The sequence below is a fragment of the Sphaeramia orbicularis genome, chromosome 10 (assembly GCF_902148855.1).
Source record: "Sphaeramia orbicularis chromosome 10, fSphaOr1.1, whole genome shotgun sequence".
Lineage (NCBI taxonomy): Eukaryota > Metazoa > Chordata > Actinopteri > Kurtiformes > Apogonidae > Sphaeramia > Sphaeramia orbicularis.
In genome coordinates, this window is record NC_043966.1 from 22,492,887 (window position 1) to 22,513,795 (window position 20,909).

At 35.8% G+C, this 20,909-nt stretch overlaps 2 protein-coding genes across 3 annotated transcripts in view; one reads left to right on the forward strand and one right to left on the reverse strand.

Moving 5' to 3' along the window:
* Positions 1–6,563, reverse strand: part of zdhhc9 (zDHHC palmitoyltransferase 9) — a 40,024-nt gene extending 33,461 nt beyond the window's left edge. Inside the window, exons 1-2 of one of the 2 annotated variants that reach the window (XM_030145209.1) lie at positions 6,059–6,563; positions 5,704–5,880 (exon numbers count right to left, since the gene is read on the reverse strand). In XM_030145209.1, coding sequence (XP_030001069.1) covers positions 5,704–5,867 — 164 coding nt within the window. In that variant the 5' untranslated portion in view covers positions 5,868–5,880; positions 6,059–6,563. Of the gene's footprint in view, positions 1–5,703 lie in introns of both variants that reach the window. The other variant, XM_030145208.1, reaches the window with a different exon arrangement.
* Positions 6,564–12,712: 6,149 nt separating this feature from the next.
* tyw2 (tRNA wybutosine-synthesizing protein 2) lies at positions 12,713–19,160 on the forward strand. Its single transcript, XM_030144683.1, has 7 exons — positions 12,713–12,845; positions 12,990–13,158; positions 14,196–14,394; positions 15,032–15,182; positions 15,298–15,407; positions 16,424–16,581; positions 17,859–19,160. Exons 1-7 carry the CDS (start codon positions 12,793–12,795, stop codon positions 18,234–18,236), a joined length of 1,218 nt encoding a protein of 405 aa, XP_030000543.1. The 5' UTR covers positions 12,713–12,792; the 3' UTR covers positions 18,237–19,160.
* Positions 19,161–20,909: the final 1,749 nt, after the last annotated feature.

Consider the following 20,909-nt stretch of genomic DNA (forward strand, 5'->3'; position numbering starts at 1 on the left):
TGATAATAATAGGAAAAGAGGCAAATACAGAACAAAAATAGTCTTTTCTTCTATATACTTGGTATAACATGACAGATAGAAGTGAGTTCATTATCTATACTGTATGTGTATGTTCAAAGACACACAGTGTATATTTTACAATTCATACACTGTATCTCTAGAGATTAGAGTTTTTCTGTATTTTTGTCTTCAGATGTGTCTTCTTTTGTTGTCTGGGCTTTGAAAGTAGCTGTCATACTGAACTAAATCCACTTTAAATTGAGGATTTGCAAATATCTACCTATTATATCACTTATTTCAGTCTGCTGTACCTCAGACTTGTTATTATGGTTAGATTAAGTTTATTTTATTTACCGGCCCCCAACAGCATCAGTTAAGCATAAAACAGTGGACGTTGGGCGAGTTCTTTAATGCACAGGAAAGGTTTATTGCTTCCTAAAACATGCAAACAGCTGTAAAAGAAATAATCTAATTGTCCATATAAAGTAATCATACAGAATTACATAAGTGTTAGAGATAAGACAGCTACTGCTTTTTCTGCTCTGAAAGTGTGAAGTTCACTTCACCGTGTGTGTTTATATGTGTGTTGTTTGTGAATTACTTCCATTTGAGGATTTCCCCTCTTAACACATGAACTCAAAGACAAAGAGCTTCTACAGTTGAGATATTGTCAAATTTAAATCACCTCAAACTTTATGAGCTCAGGATTAATCTGTCACTGTGTCAGGTTTTAGTGACTCATGACAGTTTATTTTTGGTGAACATTTCAAACCCTCACTTTATTAATACTTAACACTGTAAGCTGTTGCAAACCTGCATGAATCATTCTGCAAATGAATAATGCACCTTTAAAATGTGAGGCAGATCCACAGTGGGCGTCTGTCTCAACCCTCTGTCACACACACATCTGTAGACTCTGACTCACTGCGCTTATGGGACAAAAAAGAGAGAAACAAACTCTATTTGACCTGTTTTCCCAGATGCAAAAATCTGTAAACTGTATAAATATCAATTCAAGTCAATTAAACTTTTCATCTTTATGGAGACAGATTCTATGCACTGACATTTACATTTGTATTTCAATATGACAGTAAAATAGAAACTGTTAAGGAAAAAAAAGTTAATTCAGTTAGAGTTTTTTAACCCAATAACATATCTTATATTAGAGGTTAAATGTTGATATAACCAAAAACATGATTAATCAACTTGACTACTTGCCTTTGAAACTGTAAAACTACTCAACATCTCAGTTAAACATAAAAATATATGAATAAACAAGTCTCTAAACATTAAAACCAAAGTAACTCATCAAAGAACTTGTGACAAAAGTAAAACAAACAAACAAACAAACAAAAAAAACTAGGATATTCTTGGTTTAATTTGATTTTTTTAAGCCTTCAGAGTCTGTAAATCCAGGTTAGAAGCCTAATATTTGCCATCAGCCACTATTAGTTTTCACCATTATTTTGTAAATCATGCCATCACTACAGAATAATCATGTCAGTATTAAAATATTCTACACCCTCTGCCCTTCGACCCATATTCTGAATAACGAAACATCCTCCTCTGCACAACCTAAAGAGGATCCACAGAGGCAGGATCCCACATCCAGACGGACTGTAATCTCACATCATGTTCCACTGTCCTGTTCAGACTAATATCTGGTGTTTCATAACTTTAATCCTCATCTGTTATGCAGACTCTTTAAAAGAAGGACAACCTGTGGTCCACTTCCTCATTATGTAACACTTAAATACCATATGAGAGATAAAACATTAAAGCGAGGGTCATCGACCTTTTTGCTGGATTTAATATGGGATTACAGATTGCATCACTGAATATACTCATATCACAAATTGAAATGAACAATAACAGAAAATCTGATTATGAAAAACAATGGCCAATGGATGACACACAATCAGGGACTAACAGGATCCATCTGACACGATACTGAGACTTGAGCTGACGATTAAATGTCAAACAAGTAACTATTAAAGACATTATTGTCAAATATGTTGACTTTATTTCACTACTGTAGCAAAAGTGTAGTGATTAATTAGATATTAGCAATGTTGGAACATACACAATTAATTATAACTGTTAGTCTTTTGTTAATAAGATATGATGTGTTAAATCCCATTACAGAAATATTTAGCCAAGACACAAAAAATCTAAATAAACCATGTTCTGTGGAGAAAAAAATCGGCCAGATAAGATGTAATGTAAAGATGGCAGCCCATTATTAAAATATTAAAAGGTGTAAAATCATAATAAACCATGAGCTGAGGCCATGAAAAGATTTGTAAAGTACTTAAAGTAAATCTGCAGATATGATAAAACATAAAAATACAAGTCTGTTGTTAAAATAGAGTGCTTAATCTACATAAAAGAAGAGGAACGAGCCACAATGATTTGGAAATAATGACAAAATACGTAATTTCTGTAAGTTTCCGCCAGCTGTTTGGAGGTGAATGGAGACGATTATCATGATTACGTAAAATAATCACAGCTATTTCAAATGATTGTGATACTTATGAGTCATAATTGTAACTGTCCTGTTGCACTCATAAGGAAACAGATGAGGACAAAAAGAATAAAGAACGTGGCTGAAAAGCAGCTCGTCGTCTTCCACAGAAAACCAGCCCTCATCTGTCCTTCCAGAGAGGCTTTCAGGGAACAAAGCCTGTAGATCACACTTACTGTAAATGGAGCATCTACTCTGAATAGGGCATAAATCATGTTATTGCTCATTTAGCTGGGGCTGGCTGAGGCGCTGCGATTGGCTGAGGGGGGAGACGGGGTGGGGTTGGATGCTGAGGGGAGCTGAGGGGTCTGTTACCAGATCTCTGACTGCAGCTGTTCTGCAAGATCAACGCTTCTCAATACACCCTCACATCGTGTGAAGCCGACAGGGATACGAACGGTTAACGTTTCCACCTTCATGAATGTACTTAAGCAGACAGATCAGTTTAATACATGCACATATGCTTCTCAGTGTCCTGGGGTGGACACACAGATGACACACTGTCCTTGTGTTCCTGTTTCTTTATCCAAGTCAATAGGTGGCCATCCACATGCACATATGCGTGCAAAAACACACCAATAAGGAACCAAACCAGAGCAAAAAAAAACCCCACTATGGACAAGATGTAGGAGAAATACATATAGTAAATTGCAAATATCAACCACTGAATTATAAAAAGCTCGCAGCGAAGCAAATCACAGCCAAGTTAGTGTGTAAAGGATGAGTAGGTACAAATGATTCCAGAAAGAAAATGAGAAAACAAGCCAGGTCCGCCTCTTCACTGAATGATTTGTTTATTTGTACCTAATGGGTCTCTCCATTTATGTATTCGCCTGCTCGTTTCCGCAGTTTAGCACAAATTAAGGCACAAAGAAGTCTCCCTGCACGGGGTGCCGATGGCTGGTGATAAAAATGAGATGTCTGCGAGGCTGGGCTTGGATGTGAGCCAACCCATGCCAGGACACTGCCCTCTCTGTTCTGCCATCTCTCAGCACAGTGCAGCTCACAGATCAACCTGCAGTTGGAAGGAATGAAACCTCCAAAAAAAGAAAAAGTACCTGACAAAGGCAGCACGTGTGATAAAAATAATGATCACACTATGGTGTTAACATCAAGAAACAGCTTTAACACTTTACTTAGTGAAATTACATTGGAATGATTCAATGTCATGCATGTTTGTAGGCTGTGTTTTAGTGTTTAATCAAAGTCAAATCTCTTCTTGCAAATTGAGTTTTTGATAAATTATGGGCTTTGTATGGTGCTCTGGAGCAAAGACCACACTCTCAATTATACAAGATGAGGATTTGTGCCTCTGCAGCACCCCTGATACTGTTTTATCTCAAGTAAGACTCAAATTGTGGTTTTAATGTGACTGATAGTTGCAAATTGGCAGTTTGTGCATGCATCAAATCTCAGAGCCTTTTTGCTGATTCCTCTATCAGATATGAATCACTGTGCTGTGTAATGGCCGAGTTTGAAAATGACCCCCGTGTTGCCAGGCCTAATCTCAACATTAATATCCACCCCCTTCTTCCCCGCAAGGAGATAATTATGTTCTGCTGTAATATGAACATAGTATGCTAACAACCCTCCAGCCATTAGTCACCACAAAGCCTCCTCTGGGCTCTGGAGCTGAATGTGAGCACCATCGTCTTGCTTTTCTTTTTTTTTTTTTTTTTTTTTTTGCTCCAAGTTGGACAACAGCTACTTCTGTCCAGATTCAAAGAAAGAAAGCAGGAGGCCATTAATAGTGCAGTGCAGAAAGAGATGGGAAGGGCTTGGCAGGGGCAGCTACTTCTCCTCTTTGCTGCTGCTCCAAATCCATTTGGCCTGGGATCTGCTCACACACCCACAGTCAAGAGGGATTACTGTGGTGCAGACACTGTGAGGTTTGGTGCTAAATCATCATACCTACAGATGTCAGTAAAAATGATAAAGTGTGTGCGAGCTAAATGAGAAGTAGTCATCATTAAAACGCATGGTATTTATGAGTGGATTTGCATTTAAACTGTGCATTTGAAACAGCTGATGGTGCTTCCAAGTCCACTGGGTTGTTCTGGTCGTAACAGAACTGCTACGGCAACAAAAGGGCAGCTTTCCTTTAACCCATAAAGACCCAGTGTGACTTCTGTGGCAGTTCGCAAATGAATTTTCCTCTATATTTACCCTTTCTTAAGTGATTTATCGCAGTTTATTATAGTATTATTCTGTTTATTTTGCATTTCTTCAGTAAAAACCAGGTATTTTTCTATATTTAATTCAATGATCATGTAGATATTCACAAAATCTCAGGGTAAATTCAAAGGTTATTATATCAGAAATAGAGAAAACTGAACATGAAGAGACTTTTTCTGTCAAATCTCTCATTAACTGTACATAAACCCAGTGTGTCATTGATCCAACTCCATGGGTTTTACTGGTGAATCAATGTTGTAGAAGATGACGGTGTTTCCACGGTAACTACCGACTACTGATGACCATGAAAAGATGACAAACTGCATTTTACACCAATTATTGACATGGATTGATAAGATTAGTGGATCAACAAATACTAAACATTTTAGATCAGTAGATGGATGTTTGGGTCTTTATGAGTTAATAACCCAGCGAGGTATTAAATATTTAATTCTTAAGTATGTGATCAGTCATAAACATTTTCCCAAGCATGGAGTGACTTTTTAGTATCAAAACACAAACCCAGCAGTGACATAGAAATGGAGGACGTACAGTAGGTTATAGGTCAGCTCAGAGTGAGGCTGCATGAGGAAGCACTGATTCCAGCAAACACATTAACCTTTAAACACCTTAGAAAAGCTACTAAACATCCAATGATCCTGTAAAGCACATATTATAAAGATAAGAGGTCAAATGCATACACAGAATGGCAAAAATGAGACCAAATATAAGAGCAAGCAAGTCATAACAGCACAATTTAAAGTTAATTTGTTTGTTTCTTTCCCATATTTTCTGCTTGTAACTCATTTTGTTTATCTATATTAATATACCTTATGCATTCACTGCAATAAGGTTGACTTTTAATAGTGCAACTATCATGGGACAGTAGTACAACACCACAGGGAAATATTCTAAGGAGGCACGTGAGTCTTAAACAGACTTGAGGACTAAGTTTTTTTTGTCGTAAAGTCACATTAATAAGTCTGGAATAAGGAAAAACTTACTCAAAAGCGAAGAAGAGGGAGCAGGTTCCGATGATGAGGAACAGGGTCAGGTAGAAGACACCCTTCTGCCGGGCCATCATCACCCTCCCATCACAGCAGAAAGTGTTTTTCCCAGGCAGCTTCTCCCATTTCCGCACCTTTCTTGTTATCATTACAGCCGACATGATGTCCAGAGTCCTTTATTTGGATGAATGCAAAGTGGAGGATTCAGACAATAAGAGGTGATGATGATGAAGAGGAAGAGAAGAAGGAGGAAGAAGAAGAAGAAGAGGGGGTCTTGCGCGCATATATTGGTATTAAACAATAAATCAGTCCATGAGATCCAGCATCCATGTGCAGAAAAAAGCAGACTTACTCAATAATGTTAGATATTTGCGCACAGGGTTAAAGCTGGGGATCATTTTGTCGCAGTCACATCATCAATATTTTCCAATCCATATTATTCCCGTTGTACCGCAGCATGTCATGTCCACTGTGAAGCTCCCACGTTGCTCAAACCACACACAAACACACAATCAAAAAATCCCAATCCTTTTGTTTTTGTCCGGTGGAAATCAGGAGCAGATCATCCGAACGCTTGCGGCAGATGTTTCCCAGCGGACGCAGAGGAATCCAGCCGCGGCTGTTGCGTCGGGAGCGCGGACCTTGACCGGGTGACATTCATATCATCTCGATAAATCATAAACGCCCTCCTTGATCACCAAACCCGGACTATGACCACACAGCTGGACGTGGATAATAAGTCTACATGTGCAGGAAAAAAATCAGACCCAAACCAGGCCGAATGGAGCCGAGCGCGTAAATGTTTGATGCGCGTTTTTCCCGCAGATAGCAGCTCCTGGTTTTAGTCAATGGCAGCAGGAAACACGCCTAGATTGAAATGTCTAATCTTAAAGGGGCAGGACAGGTGGAATAAAAACGGAACAAAGAACCAGAGACTTCTCTGTGGATCACATTCATATAATAAATGCCTCTTGTGTAGTAAAACCCCAGGGAAATAGAATAATGATCATTCAACTATTTATTCATCCACCTGTAGTTTAATAATTAAGCATCCAGAATCAGACTGCAGAGGTGGACACTAATGTGTGCCATCCACATGTATTTGAATATGGTTTATTTATTGCTTCAGATCTAGTAAATATCAACAGGGATTTGGGGCCCCATGATAATAATATTAAAAGTAAATAAATAAATAAATAAATAAATAAATAAACTTTGGGCCCCATTATTTCAATGCTACAAACTCTAAAAATTTCAAATCAAATTCAAATCAAATGTATTTATATAGAGTCACATCATAACAAAAGTTATCTCATGACACTTTACATTTAGAGCTGGTCTAAATCAGACTCTTATGCCAATTTGATAGCCTATAAATAAATATGAATATAAATAAATAAAACACTGTACAGGTATGGTTGAATAGATTTCACAATTTTATACAAAACTGATGACAAAAGTGTGAGATACCTTTTACATTTTAACATTTTTAATGGTAACAGTGTCAAATTTTACATTGATTTACAAATAGCTATAAAATATACTTTTACTTCTTGGATGGAAATAAATGCATCTTCATCATTATCTGTGACGCTGTTCTTCAGTTCTTTCTTCACTTACTCCTGGAATAAAAGTGTCACCAACACATGGGAGAGGCTAACTGGATTTTATACACAACTAATGCAAAGAAACAATTATGTTTATTAGTACTTTGTGAAGAAAACATTCTGTTATGATGACAGGTTAATACATTTTATTAAAAAAAAAAAAAAAAAAAACTATTTTCTAGGGGCCCTTAGAATTGTCATCCCTTTTTCCCCCTTCTGGCATAATAAGGATGATACAAGGATGCAGGGATGTTTTATTCATCATTGATCATGCCAGAAGAACGAATGGACAAAATGCAGTGCTAAGGTCTCATAAATAATAAATAATCTAAAATCTGATATTCAAATCAAATTAAAAATTAAGAATGATAAAGTGTTAGGTTGTTTTACATGTCCTGACCATAAATATATCATCTGGTTTGCCCCAAAATAAGACTTGAAACTGGGGAGTAATAATGAAAATAATGACCTGACAGTAACTGTGAAAATGTTAAATTCTATTACTTTTAATATCAGTGGGTTTTTAGACTTTACTTTATTTCTTCATATCATTTATATTTAAAAACAAAGTACAACTGAACAAAATAAATGAGCATGCATATCTGCACATTACTGTCTAAACATGGAGATAAATTACCAACCACATCATGATAGTGCTGGACAACACAGGCAAAAATGTTATCATGATAAATACTTAAATCAATGTATCATATCAATATTTATCATGATTAATGTCAAATCATTGTTTCTTTAACTTCTAAGACTTTTATTTTATTATTACTTTGATTTTTAATGCTGAGTGAAAGTTAAACCATGTGCTTTCAAGTGATTTTAAACTCTTCTCTATAATGAACAGTTTTATTGCAACTATATCACAATAACTAAAATGTTTCATCATAGGAGACATTTTAATGTGTAAATTGTCAGAAAAAAACAGCTTTTATAATGAAATGTCTTTGTTTGTTATTCTTTTGAATGAACTTGGACACGTGTGCCTGAATTTAAGTTGATTAATGTGAATGTTACTGTGTTCAGTGACTTTTTTTTTATTTTTTTACCATTAATCTAGTCATCATGCTTAAATAATTCAGTCAAAAAGCTGTTTTTCACCTGTGAAGTGGTGTCACATGTGTCTCTGAATGTCTTTTAATGTGGAAACACACTCACTCTTCTGCAAAATTAATTAATCAGGAAACCTGTGTAAATGCCACTGGCAGTACATGCTGTTAATGCTATTTTTTGTTATATTTGAAGTCACTTTTGGTTCAGTTTCATGGTCATCAACATTATCAGCAAACTAAATACAACAAAACCCTTATTTTCACCAAAAAATGTAATGGATACTATTAGAGTAATGGTCGTAAATCACTTAGAAAATATTTGATGTAAAAAAGAATTTATTTGGAAGACTAAAACATCACATTAAATGTAAAATTTGGATTTTTTTAATGAACCAAATGAAACTTGTTTGACACCTGATCCTGAAACAATATGTTAGAAAAAAAAAAAAAAAAAGAAGCAGTATCAGACAACACAAAGTATGTTTTAGGTCTTTGAGGTTAATATTATAGAGGATTAAATCTTTATACAATTACCACAAGCTACAACTGTTCATATTTGACCTAAAATGTATACTTTGTGCCTCCAATAGAAAAGTGACAACTTTAATTCTATAGAAAAAATGTCCAAAGTGCGAACATCCTTTTAACGTAAGGGAGTATTTTTACCCCGCCCCCAGAAGGGGAGGCAAGGGGTATTGTCTTTGTTTGTTTGTTTCTTTTTCTGTCTTTGTTTGTTTGTTAACTCTCTAGCAGCAAAACAATTGGTTGAATTCATACTAAATTGGGTTTCTATATTGCCAGTGACCCAGAATAGATCTGACTACATTTTGGCAACAGTAGGTCAAAGTTACATTTTTTATGAATTTTTAAAATCTTTTTTTTTTCCCTTTACTTATAATGGGTGACATTTCACATGTCTGTAGCTGCAAGACTATTGGTTGAATTCATACCAACTTGGGTTTATAGATTGCCAGTGATCTAGAATAGATGTGGTTACATTTTGAAAACAATAGGTCAAAGTTCAGATTTTTTATGAATTTTTTAAAATCTTTTTCTTCTTCCATTTACTTATAATGGGCAAAATTTCAACTGTCTATAGAAACATCAATGTTGTTTCAATTTACTTCAAACTTGGCACATATATAGAGGCAATTGGTTTGCGGACATCAGCACACGCATAGACATGATGACATCAGCTGGATCGATGCCAAAATAAGCTACAATACATGTGAGGGGTGGGGTTTGTTGTACCTGGCACCAGTTGTTAAGTCTTACACTGAATATAACTGAATGGTTTTGAGTTCATCACTAAAGAACAGGCCTACATTATTACTGTTCAACTCCACCTTCAGCTTAAAGTCTGTGTGTTTGCTTGTCCCGTTGTATAATTGTCCATTCTGACTCTGTTTAAGTGCAGACATAAAAGTGATACATATGATGGTTCAATATTAGCTCAGCTCAGTCACGCACCTGTAATCGCCTCCTTGTTTTTACACAGCAGCAAAGAGACGGCGTTGTATCAGACACATCAGACTAGACCTCGGCCATAAACGCCCCACGAGTAAACCAGCCATCCTTCACTTTCAGTCTGTCCTTAAGTCAGAGAACGGAGGTAAAAAAGCTTCTGCTCATCCCCGTCAGTCAGACTCTCCTCCAGCAGAGGACATTATTAATAAATGACCTGTCTGATGCTGCTTTGACCAACCTGCCATTAAATATTCTCATGGCTGCAGACAGATTAAAGCCTGAATTTTAATCCTGGAGCCACTTCTCATCACAGAAAGAGACATCAGAGGGAGAAGAGGTGGGTTGATTTTAATGCCTGAAGAAAGGACAGAATGACAGATGTGGTTAAAATAGAAGAACAGATAACTTTAACCCCAAGAGAGAAAGGTATAAAACAGTCAGAAGTAGGACCATCACACCAACATCATCACTAAAACACAAGTTAATTATTCATGTCTTTTTAGAGTCATTTTATAATATTCAAAAAAATAATTACACCAAATATAAATTACCATCTGAAATCAAATAAAATGAACTCAATGGCAGAAAAAGAGCAGGGACATCCTACAGTTGTGCTCATATGTTTACATATCCTGACAGGATGTGCATGGAACAGTCTTGGATGTTCTAACATGACAATGACCCAAAACATAAGGCCAAGTCGACCTGTCATTGGCTACAGCAGAAAAAAGTGAAGGTGAAGGTGAAGGAGTGGCCATCTCAGTTTCCTGACCTCAATATCACTGATCCACTTTGGGGAGGTCTCAAACATGCAGTTCATGCAAAAAAACCCAAAATCTTAAAGGAACTGAAGGTGTTTTACCAAGAAGAATGGGCAGCTTTACCATCTGAGAAAATAAAGAGCCTCATCCACAACGACCACAAAAGACTTCAAGCTGTCATTAATGTTAAAGGGGCCAATACAGAGGATTGAGAACTTGAGTATGTCAACTTTAGATCAGGGTCATTTGGATAGTTTCTGTTGTCAGTATGATTTAAAAAGAAAAAACACATTTGTTTCATAATAAATGGCTTCGCCCAACCACTCGCCATGAGTGAAAGAAAAGTTTTTGTATTATCGTTCATATTCTCTGAAAAATGGCCAAAGAATAATAAATTCTCCTAGGGTATATAAACTTATGCGCACAACTGTATATAACAATAACTTCATGTATGTGTAGAATCTTCCTTTACAAATGCCTCTTTTGTACCTAGGAAACAAAGATTATTTTCATTATAAAACATCACAGTGTCTTTGCACAACAACAAATTCAATCACACAAATTCATGAACCAACACAACGGATATTGCCATCTTTTTTGCTGATGGTGATTGTTTGTCATCGAAGCTAATACTGGTTGATACTGATATTTGGTTGATATGTGTGTACCTTTACTTTAAAAACATATCTCAAGTCTATAAGAAAATGTTGGGATTCATATTTTGCATCACAGAAAACTAAGGATAGGTCATGCTTTTCCTCTACAACAGTACATAAACACAAATTTGACACACTCTGCCTTTCCTGGGGTATATCTAAGAGTACTTCATCTACATATTCCAATACATCTAAGTAGAATATATTGCAGTTTTTACTCGACCACATTTGTCTGACAGCTTCAGTCATGTCTCATATTACAAACATCCATTCCCCTCTTGTTTAGTTAAAAAATATGTACATACAGTTTTAATTAGAAAATAATAATAAAGATGCAAGGTTTCTGTTGAAAAACATATATCTCCAAATGTGTTCATTTTGAATGTTTAAGATAAACTGAAGGATGATTTATTTATCATTTCAGAAATGTCTCCTGTTTCTTAAGTTAAATAAACTCGTTAAAACGCCCCTTGGATTCACTGTAAAACACAGACAGGGACCATTTTATACATATGACAACAACTACTACTCAGATATGCATATTTTAAGTATATGTACAATGCACATATTTTGCTTCCCATGGAGGATTTTCAGAGAGTAGTATTTGGATTTAGTTAGTTTAGCAGATTTAATAAGAAAGACTTTTTAAATCTTCCTGTTTCTTCAACTCTTACACATTTTTAACAGTTCTTTACAGTAGCAACATATTGGTGATTTTAAAACAAAAAACAGAACCAATACTGCAACTATGGGCCAGATGTGCCAGTGGAAAATACATAAGAACCACAGTGAAATAAATAACAATTATTTATGAACGTTTGAACATTTTGATAGGACTTTATACCCACATGTTTCATTGCTGTAAAAATGCACAGTCTATACACAGAATAAAATCTTTAAATAAAAACTTTTAAAAACATCTCATCCATCATAATGAGTGTATATCCTACATTACAGTGTATAGTTTCATCATTTCATAAATGCACCAGTCTTTTTTTTATTTTAATGGAAAAGGTTAAAACACCAAATAATTATAAATAGACTGCCATATGGTAATCACAGTCTGGCAAAATGTAGAGGGGACTTGGAGACAAACCAACAGACTCTTTTTATTTTTCTAATTATATATTTAATTTTTCGTTTTTTTCGGCTTTTTTTTTTTTTTTTTTTTATTCATTTCATTCGTTTGAGTATTTTTGGGCTCTTTAGCGCTATCTGTCGGTAATGGTGAGTACTGTATCTAAACTGTCAGTTACTCTTTCACTCATAAAACAGTACTTTTTAAAATAAACTCGAGTGAAAATTAAGACAGTTCAGTCTATTGATATTGTAAAATGCTTTTTATGGATATAATACTAAAATGAATACTATGTAAATCTACGAGGACACTGCTGTGCAATAAAGTTTTATTGTCAATTGTCCGTCCGGTTCAATAGTCCGACTGGAAACACAAACACGGTTTGGTCAAATTGAGACCTTCGAAACTCAAAAGCTGAAGCTGTTTGATGTTTTTTTTTTTTTTTTATTCTTATAAATGGATAGTGTGCCGTGTCTTCGGGTATCGCAGTGCCATGCACAACAGTTCAGGTAATCTGATATGAAGTGTGTGAACAGGAATCAGATCAAGTTAGCTAACTGTTAGCATAGCAACTGATGAACTAACGACAACTGGGACAGAAATGACTGAAATCTATTATGTCGGTACTGTTACCATGTCATTTTATTTAACAGGAAATGTCTACAGTCTGAAGGAGTTCTGGACCTGAGTTTGTGTTTAGTAAAGGACTCGGATGGAACTGTTCTTCTTCCCATCTTACCCTCTGGTTTACCACATCTGGACCTGCAGCAGCTCAACACCATGGTCCCTGATAACAGAACCTGTGAAGTAGTTTGGACTCAGGTAATGAAAGCTGAAGGTGCAGAAAAACACCAATTAGGAAGTTTTCCAGTACACTACAGGGTCTTTACAAATCATAAACACACTTGATCTGATTTCATGTTTTGATCATGCTGCATATTTTGTCCTTATCCCAAAAACACCCTTTCGTGATACACAGCATGTTGAGATGTTTGAGCATCTAAATTGTATAGCTACTTTTTCATAGTGAAATAGAAATCTTTTTTGTTTTGTAATTAAATGTGTATAGTTAGCCAGCCTGAAAACTGGCACGGAGTTAAACAAGTAATATGTACAGTTAATATTGATCATTAAATTATTATACGTTTGTAACAAGCTAAATCCCAGGACATAGTTTCTCATATTTGACCTCAAACATATCCACTAAGTTTCCAATAGAAATGTGAAACCTTTAATTTAGTGTCCTATCAATAAATAGCAGATGTTGGACCAAAAAGCTAGATTAAGTAAAATTTTTACAGGCTTTAGTTTGCTCTAATGTCATATTATATAAACCATGTCATTTATGACCCATTAGGCCATGTGTATGCAGTATCACAGTAAGTTTTTGAAATATGGTTTCCTCAGAATTAGCTTTTTTGTCCTCATTTGCCAGAATATTAGTAATAAACAAATAAATGACAACAGACAGGCCCATATAGAGACAATTTAAAAGGAATTAAATAGATTTTAAAAAAAGTCAGTGTGTATTTGATATCCATAGTTGACCTTTATTATCATAGACATCTTTGGATGACTCTACTCAGGCAAGGTCAGGGTAGTTTAAAACTAATGGGGCCCTCCACTGTTGTAGATAGAACTTAAGTTTGCCATGTATTCTTCTATATTTGAAGTTGACCTGACAGAGATTTGATGTTGCTTCTGAGCTTCTTTCTGAGCAAATATGAATTGTTTGCTGAATTATTTCCCTAATATTATTTTAAAAAGATACAGATGTAATATTTATCTATAATGTCTAGTTTAGGAGCAGAAAGGGAGTGACTCCTTAAGGTCTCATGTCTGTCCTGATTTCATCACAGGCTCCTCTGCAGTCCAAGAAGAGAAAAGGACAGAGAAGTTGTATTGAACTAGAGGAAACTCTTCAGGAGCTGTTGGAGTGTCATGGAGAAAGATGGACAGGGGAGTTAAAGCGGGACATCCCTCGCAGCTTCCAGAGGCATGGAGACCTGGTCCTACTTGGAGATAACTGTTTCTGTTTACCGCTTTGGAAGAAAATGGGTATTTTCCTCAAATTTGACCTCACCTGTAATTTGTGCAAAGAAAAGTTGAATTCATCCAAGTTCAGTATCAAAATTTCTGCTTCAGAGATGCCCCAGCCAGCAAATCAGTCTCTAGATGTCAGGGAATGTGCTTGTTTGGTTCAGTCCCATGAAAAATATCTAAGCATTTTAGATTTTGAAAGTCATTATTCATTTCTTTTTAACCTTTATTTAACCAAGAAGGACTCGTTGAGATTTTTAAAAAGCAGTACAGTTAAGAGTTAGACAAGGTTACAAACATTTACACTCACATGTCATATAAATTACATGATAATAAATAAACCACAGAACCACTACACTGTAAATACAACTGAATAAATGTACATCATAAAACTGTCAATATATACTGTAAGTAAATGAAGTAAAACAATTACAGTGGTAGGATTTTGCCTCCAAGTCCATTTAAAATCACCTTTAATGTGTCCAAAGAGTCCAGCTCCTTACATTTCAGGTAATTTTGCAGATTATTACAAGGAGTGTCAATATTTGTCAGATTGACTGTGATCTGATTGTTTTTGTACGCCATTCTGTCCTAATGCAAAGTGAGCAGTTGGATGTTGTTGATTAATTGATTATTTTCTTTTGTGATGCTCTAGATAATCAGCTTTGGACTGCTGTGGCCAAAGGGCTGGGGGCAAAGCGCCTCGCTAAAATGAGTCAAATATCCAGTGATGGGTTTCGGTCCCCTGTTGTGACGATGCTGCTGGGGGAGCACAGCTGGGTCACACATGTGGACAACGGCATCAGGTCAATATTGGTTTATGTTAATCACCTTCATTTACTTGTGGAAAAAGTTTTGAGCAGATGAGTTGTAACTTTAGCTCGACTGAAAACATTTCCCTGTTTTGTGTTTTCATCTCAGGTATGAGTTTGATGTTACCAAGTGCATGTTCTCATCTGGAAACATTACAGAGAAGCTCAGAGTGGCTGGATTCGACTGCAGAGGGGAGACCGTGGTGGATTTATATGCAGGTAATAAAACCCTGGCAATGCGAGGACACATTTTCCCCCAAAGAAACGCTAGGAAACCTAGCTTCAGCAGTCTGTCACAGAGGTCGACTAATCAGAAAGATTAAATGCCATTTTGAGGTGAATGGATGCGGACACATCTGCAGTGCAGGCAGCCTTGTCAGAATCAGTCAAAACAAAGAGAAGCACAAACACCGGGCCTCGAGCAGGAACCGCTTATCCTGACAACACATTAACCATTTTATGAATTTTGAATTTTTTCACATGTGTAATTAGTTTGCGTATTAAGTAGGTGTATTAAGTAGGTGCTCTGAATTACAATTCAGAGCAAGAAAATCAATCTTCATCATTTTTTTACATTCCATTTAACACAACATCATCAAGTTCAAGAGAATTATTTATGCAGTTTTCTGAATTAGGAGATTTTCTGAACTTGATGTGACAATCATACTAAAAAGTAACAGAAAAGATTCAGATAACAATACAAAAATATTCTTGCACAAGACCTATTTTTAATTGCTTATATGCAAGTTTATAAATGTATGTTCTTCAAAATCACGGTGACATCGCTATCTACTGATGAAAGCTGTTGTGAAGTGTGCTAAACCTTTGATTTTCATTCATGGTTAGTTTTTTCATCAGTCATCAGTCTTGTTTTTGATTATATTAGAGCCTTTATGTAGTTGATACATTACAGGCATAATGCACTGTATATTTTTATAAAACAAACAGTGCAATTTGTCTCATTTGTTCGTAGTGACAGATTACACAGTTTGTACTTCATCAAAAATTATATTTGTTAATGGCCACCCTGCTCTACATAATTAGCATAAGCCACTGAAAAACCCCTAGTGGTTGACTATTACCCTGTCATGTATAGCTGTCTTTTAGGGTTACAACATATTTACTGGGGATTTTTTGTTTTCTTTTTGTGAAATTGTAATAATGCCTCCTGTGTCACTTTTACTGCACTCTTCTGTGATGTTTCAGTATAATATAAATGATGGTATTTGCTGCAGGAATTGGATACTTTACTCTACCGTACCTGGTCCATGCGAGGGCGGCTCATGTTCATGCCTGTGAGTGGAACCCGGACGCTGTTGAAGCTCTGCGGAAAAACCTCAAAGCAAACAGAGCGTCTGAGCGCTGCACAATTCACCAAGGAGACAATCGACAAGTAAGATATTTACATGTGTATTCTTTAGTGTTTAAGCGGTAAATGTCATTAGCACAGAACAACAACATAAGCTTTGTCTTTTTTTAGTTATTCCTTAATTTCATACAGGGTAGAAAAGATGACTTACGCCCTCTAGTGGCTGTGATGGTAACAGAAGAATCACTGCTGCACCTTTACATTTCAGACAGTGGTGGGAAAAGTATTCAGATCCTTTTACATCAGTTAAAGTACTGATAGCATGCTGTGAAAATACTCCACTACAGGTGACTGTCCTGTATTTAAAAACCTTACCTATGTAGAAATATTTAAGCGTTACCAGGAAAATGTACAAGCCCATGTAAAAAGTAGTTGGCACAATTTGGAAAATGCAAGTTAAAAAATGAAATAGCGATATTAAAGTTTATATTGAATCAGATTTTATTGTAGATGGTATATAAATACACATCCAATGCATTCAAGAAAAAGACTTCAATATTTTCCACTGTGTAATGTTTCTTTTCACAACATATACACTCAGGTAAAATGTTGTCCTATTCTTCCTGCAAACTTGAAGTTTGAAACTGTGCAGGGTCTTCATGGTCACATTTTGTGTTTCAATATGAGCCACATAACCTCTACTGGGGACAAGTGTGGCTGCATCAGGCCAGTGTAGTACTGACACCATTCTTCTTCACCCTTGGCTTTGTAATGGCTGCAGAATGTGGTTTTGCAATGTCTTGTTGAAATATGCATGGGTGATTCACTTTACTGTTGCGTTAATGTGTATTACATTTGACTGCTGTAGATGTTATGTCAATGCTTCATGAGCCCAGAAAAACAGACCTGTTTTCAGCTTTGTGGTGGTGTATTTTCCAGATGATCCAAGAGGGTTTGTCTATAGTTTATGTAGTTTAAGGAGGAAAGGAACATTACATCCTTCCCTCATGACAAACATCAGAATGCACATTTGCAGATTAGTGATTTTCACTGGACAGGAGGGAGATGAAAACTGTAATCTGAAAAGAAATTTAAGTAGTCAGACAAATATAGTGAAATAAAAACTAGAATATTTACCTCTGAGTAGTGACGTTGAAGTATAAAGTTGCAGAGAGTGAAAAAATACTTGAGAAGAAAATTTGTACCTAGACTACAGCATTCAATTTTGCAATCAGATATTTTTGTCATAAATGCAATAAACTTGAACCACCCATGTTTCAACATTCTTTTTATTTTTATCTGTAACTGCACAATGTGTTTATGTAAGACAGATATTGAGACAGATGTGTGATTCTTCCCAGCTCCAGCTGTGCGACGTCGCAGACCGAGTCAACCTGGGCCTCATCCCCAGCTCTGAGGACGGCTGGCCTGTTGCTTGTCAACTGCTGAGGAGATCGACCGGTGGCATTTTACACATTCACCAAAACGTCACATCACCGTTATCGAACTCATCCGTCATCCCACAAGTCAGTGATGCCACCCAGAGGGTTTCTGGGAAGACGGCAGACAGAGATGCGTGGCAGGCCTGGGCTGATGACACAGCACAGCGGTTCACCTCTTTGTTAAAGGACATCACTGGTTCACCATGGAGAACCAAAATCCAACACATAGAGCATGTGAAGTCCTACGCACCTCATGTTCATCACATTGTCCTGGACTTAGAATGCAGACCATCATGAACACAGACAGTGGGTGCTGAGTTCACAGATTATCACCACAACCAAACAAAAAAGAAATGAATTTCTGAGTTTTGCCTCCTTTTTTACTTATTTTATCAGTCTGTGAAATCAGCTGTTGCAAAGATTTGTTTTTTTCTTTAAATGCTGTTTTCTTTTTCTTTTTTTTTTTTTTTTTAGAAACACCCAACCCTATTCAAACAACATCACCTGTGTTGGCGCCCAAATTTGGTTGAAAAAGTACTAATTTTCCATGCATCATGTTTTCAGGACCTCTTATAGAATTGGAATTAAAACTTAAAAACCACAGCTCTTTGACAGTGACATCACTTTACTATGATTAATCAAAATGATCAATTTCTGTAAGATTCATTCATTTTAGGCTTCAAATATGTGGTTCAGCTGTAATGGTCAACCTAGAGGACATGGATAATGGCAAATTTTTGTACAAACATACTCTTAAACTTAAAGAAAGAATCAAAATACTTAAGAGCAAAAACCTCTGAAATGCTCATACTTCTTTACAGTGAGTTGGGATTTACTGTTTGATTAGTGTGAAACATATGCCTTGGCTTTCATCAAAATCTCATCACAGCCTATCATCCAAATGCCACAGAAGGAAAATACAGTATAATGCTTTAAACATGTTATCTGCAATCATCTCTATCTGTAGTGTAGAAGACATTACTTTTTTCTACAAATATATTTATGTTTTTTTAAATGTTACACAAAAACAACATAACACACTTAAACATTACAGCAATCCCAGTAAATCCCCCACTCCCCCAACAGCATCATACTGTATCTGTCAGTTACAACCTAACTGTCTATACAGATAAGTCTGTTATAGAGGTAGACTGATATTGATTTTTTTTTCAATATCGGCGATTGGCCTTAATTTTTTTTTTTTTTGAAAGCCGATACTTGATCAGTACTAAAAATGTTATAAGATATTTGATCAGGCAACTGTGTGGGCAGCACTTGAAGTTCAATAAATGTTAGAAGAGTACTGTATAATTTCATTTATATTGCAGAATAAAAATTTGAATTATTATCTCAGTTGTATTTTACGGTCAGTGTGCTTTTAAAAAAAAAAAAAGAATCTGCCTTAAATATCAGCCTTAAAAATCGGTTGTACAAATTGGCCATTGGCTGACCAAATTTTTTGAAATCGGCATGGCCTTAGAAAAACCCATATCAATCGACCTCTAGTCTGTTATAAATTGTAGAAAGAGTGTCCAGATTTGATAAAAGTCCTCCTTTAAGCCTGATAAGCCAGTTTGTCCAATGCAAGGATACAAGACATTTGTTTAATCCTATAATTCAAGTGTAAGTCCTTGAATGTCCGTCTGTTTCTGTTTTAAGAAATAACACACGACAAGCCAAAATTCAAGTTTTCTTTTTCTTCTGATTTCTTGAAAATGCTCAGGGAAGATGTTCAAAATACACAATTTCACATTCACAAGAATAATCAGAATCAGAAATACTTCATCAATTTCAGAATGGGAAATTGTTTGTTGCAGCCTACAGATCAAAGAGAGGACAAAGTGCATAACAATAGTCATACTATTAATGTAGAAATTAACATGAGGGTCTTTCCAGAAGTACTCAAGTTTGTCGCAGTCCCACATACAATGAAATGAAGTGGCTGTTTCTCTGTTACCTTTTAATAAAAGTATCGGAAAGATGAAGTGATACATGTTGTAGATATCCATTTGTACTGTAACAATGTTTATAGTTTGTGTCTGGGCTATGAGATGGACACCCTCCCAATTCCTCTACACAGATTTCTGTTTACAGATCACTTTTCCATGCAGACAAATGAGAACCTGCCAATAGCTCTTGATAAAACCTTGATGGGAGACCAGGAACATGGATCATAGTGATACTGTCAATAGTGGACAATAAAGGTTCTGATGTTGCAATTACTTAAGGATAAATATGAGCTTCTTGAGTTGATGATCCAAAATGTTTGCGGAAATAAGCACAAATTATGATTTTATTAAGATTAGATTTAGAGAAGCACAGTGAAAGACTCCTTGTTAAGAAGATGGTTCATTGTGATACTGACAGTACAGGATGGTAAATGTTAGGATGTAGACTTAATGATAAATATAAGCTGCCTCAGTTGGTGATGCAAAAATTTAGCAGAAATAAGCACAAACTATTACCTTATTAAGGTTAGATTTAGCGGAAGCATCATGAAAAGACTCCTGCAGTATAACTTCATAAATACCAGACATTTGTTGTAAATGTGACTTTTGTTTTGATAATGGTTCATTGTGATACTATCAGTGGAAAAGTAAAGGTTCTGATGTAGACATTAATGATAATATAGCTGCTTTAGTTGGTCATGCAAAAAAAAAAAAAAAAAAAAATCAGCAATAAGTGTAAATTCTTATTTTATTGAGCAGGCATACTATAAAAAAGACACCTGTAACTACCTAAATACCAGAGGGTTATTCCTCAGTGGGATTGTCTGTTGGTTTAGTGTTTTATAGGTCTGATATGTAGTCTTAGTGTCACTTTCTCCAATTTAAATGAATTATTGGTGCATTGAGAGTATTTTACACATAGCAGGAAACTGGATAAACACCATAGTCGCAGGAACATAAATGTCTGGTTTTACTAGTTGAGATATTGCATTATGTTATGTATATAAGTCAACAAATAACA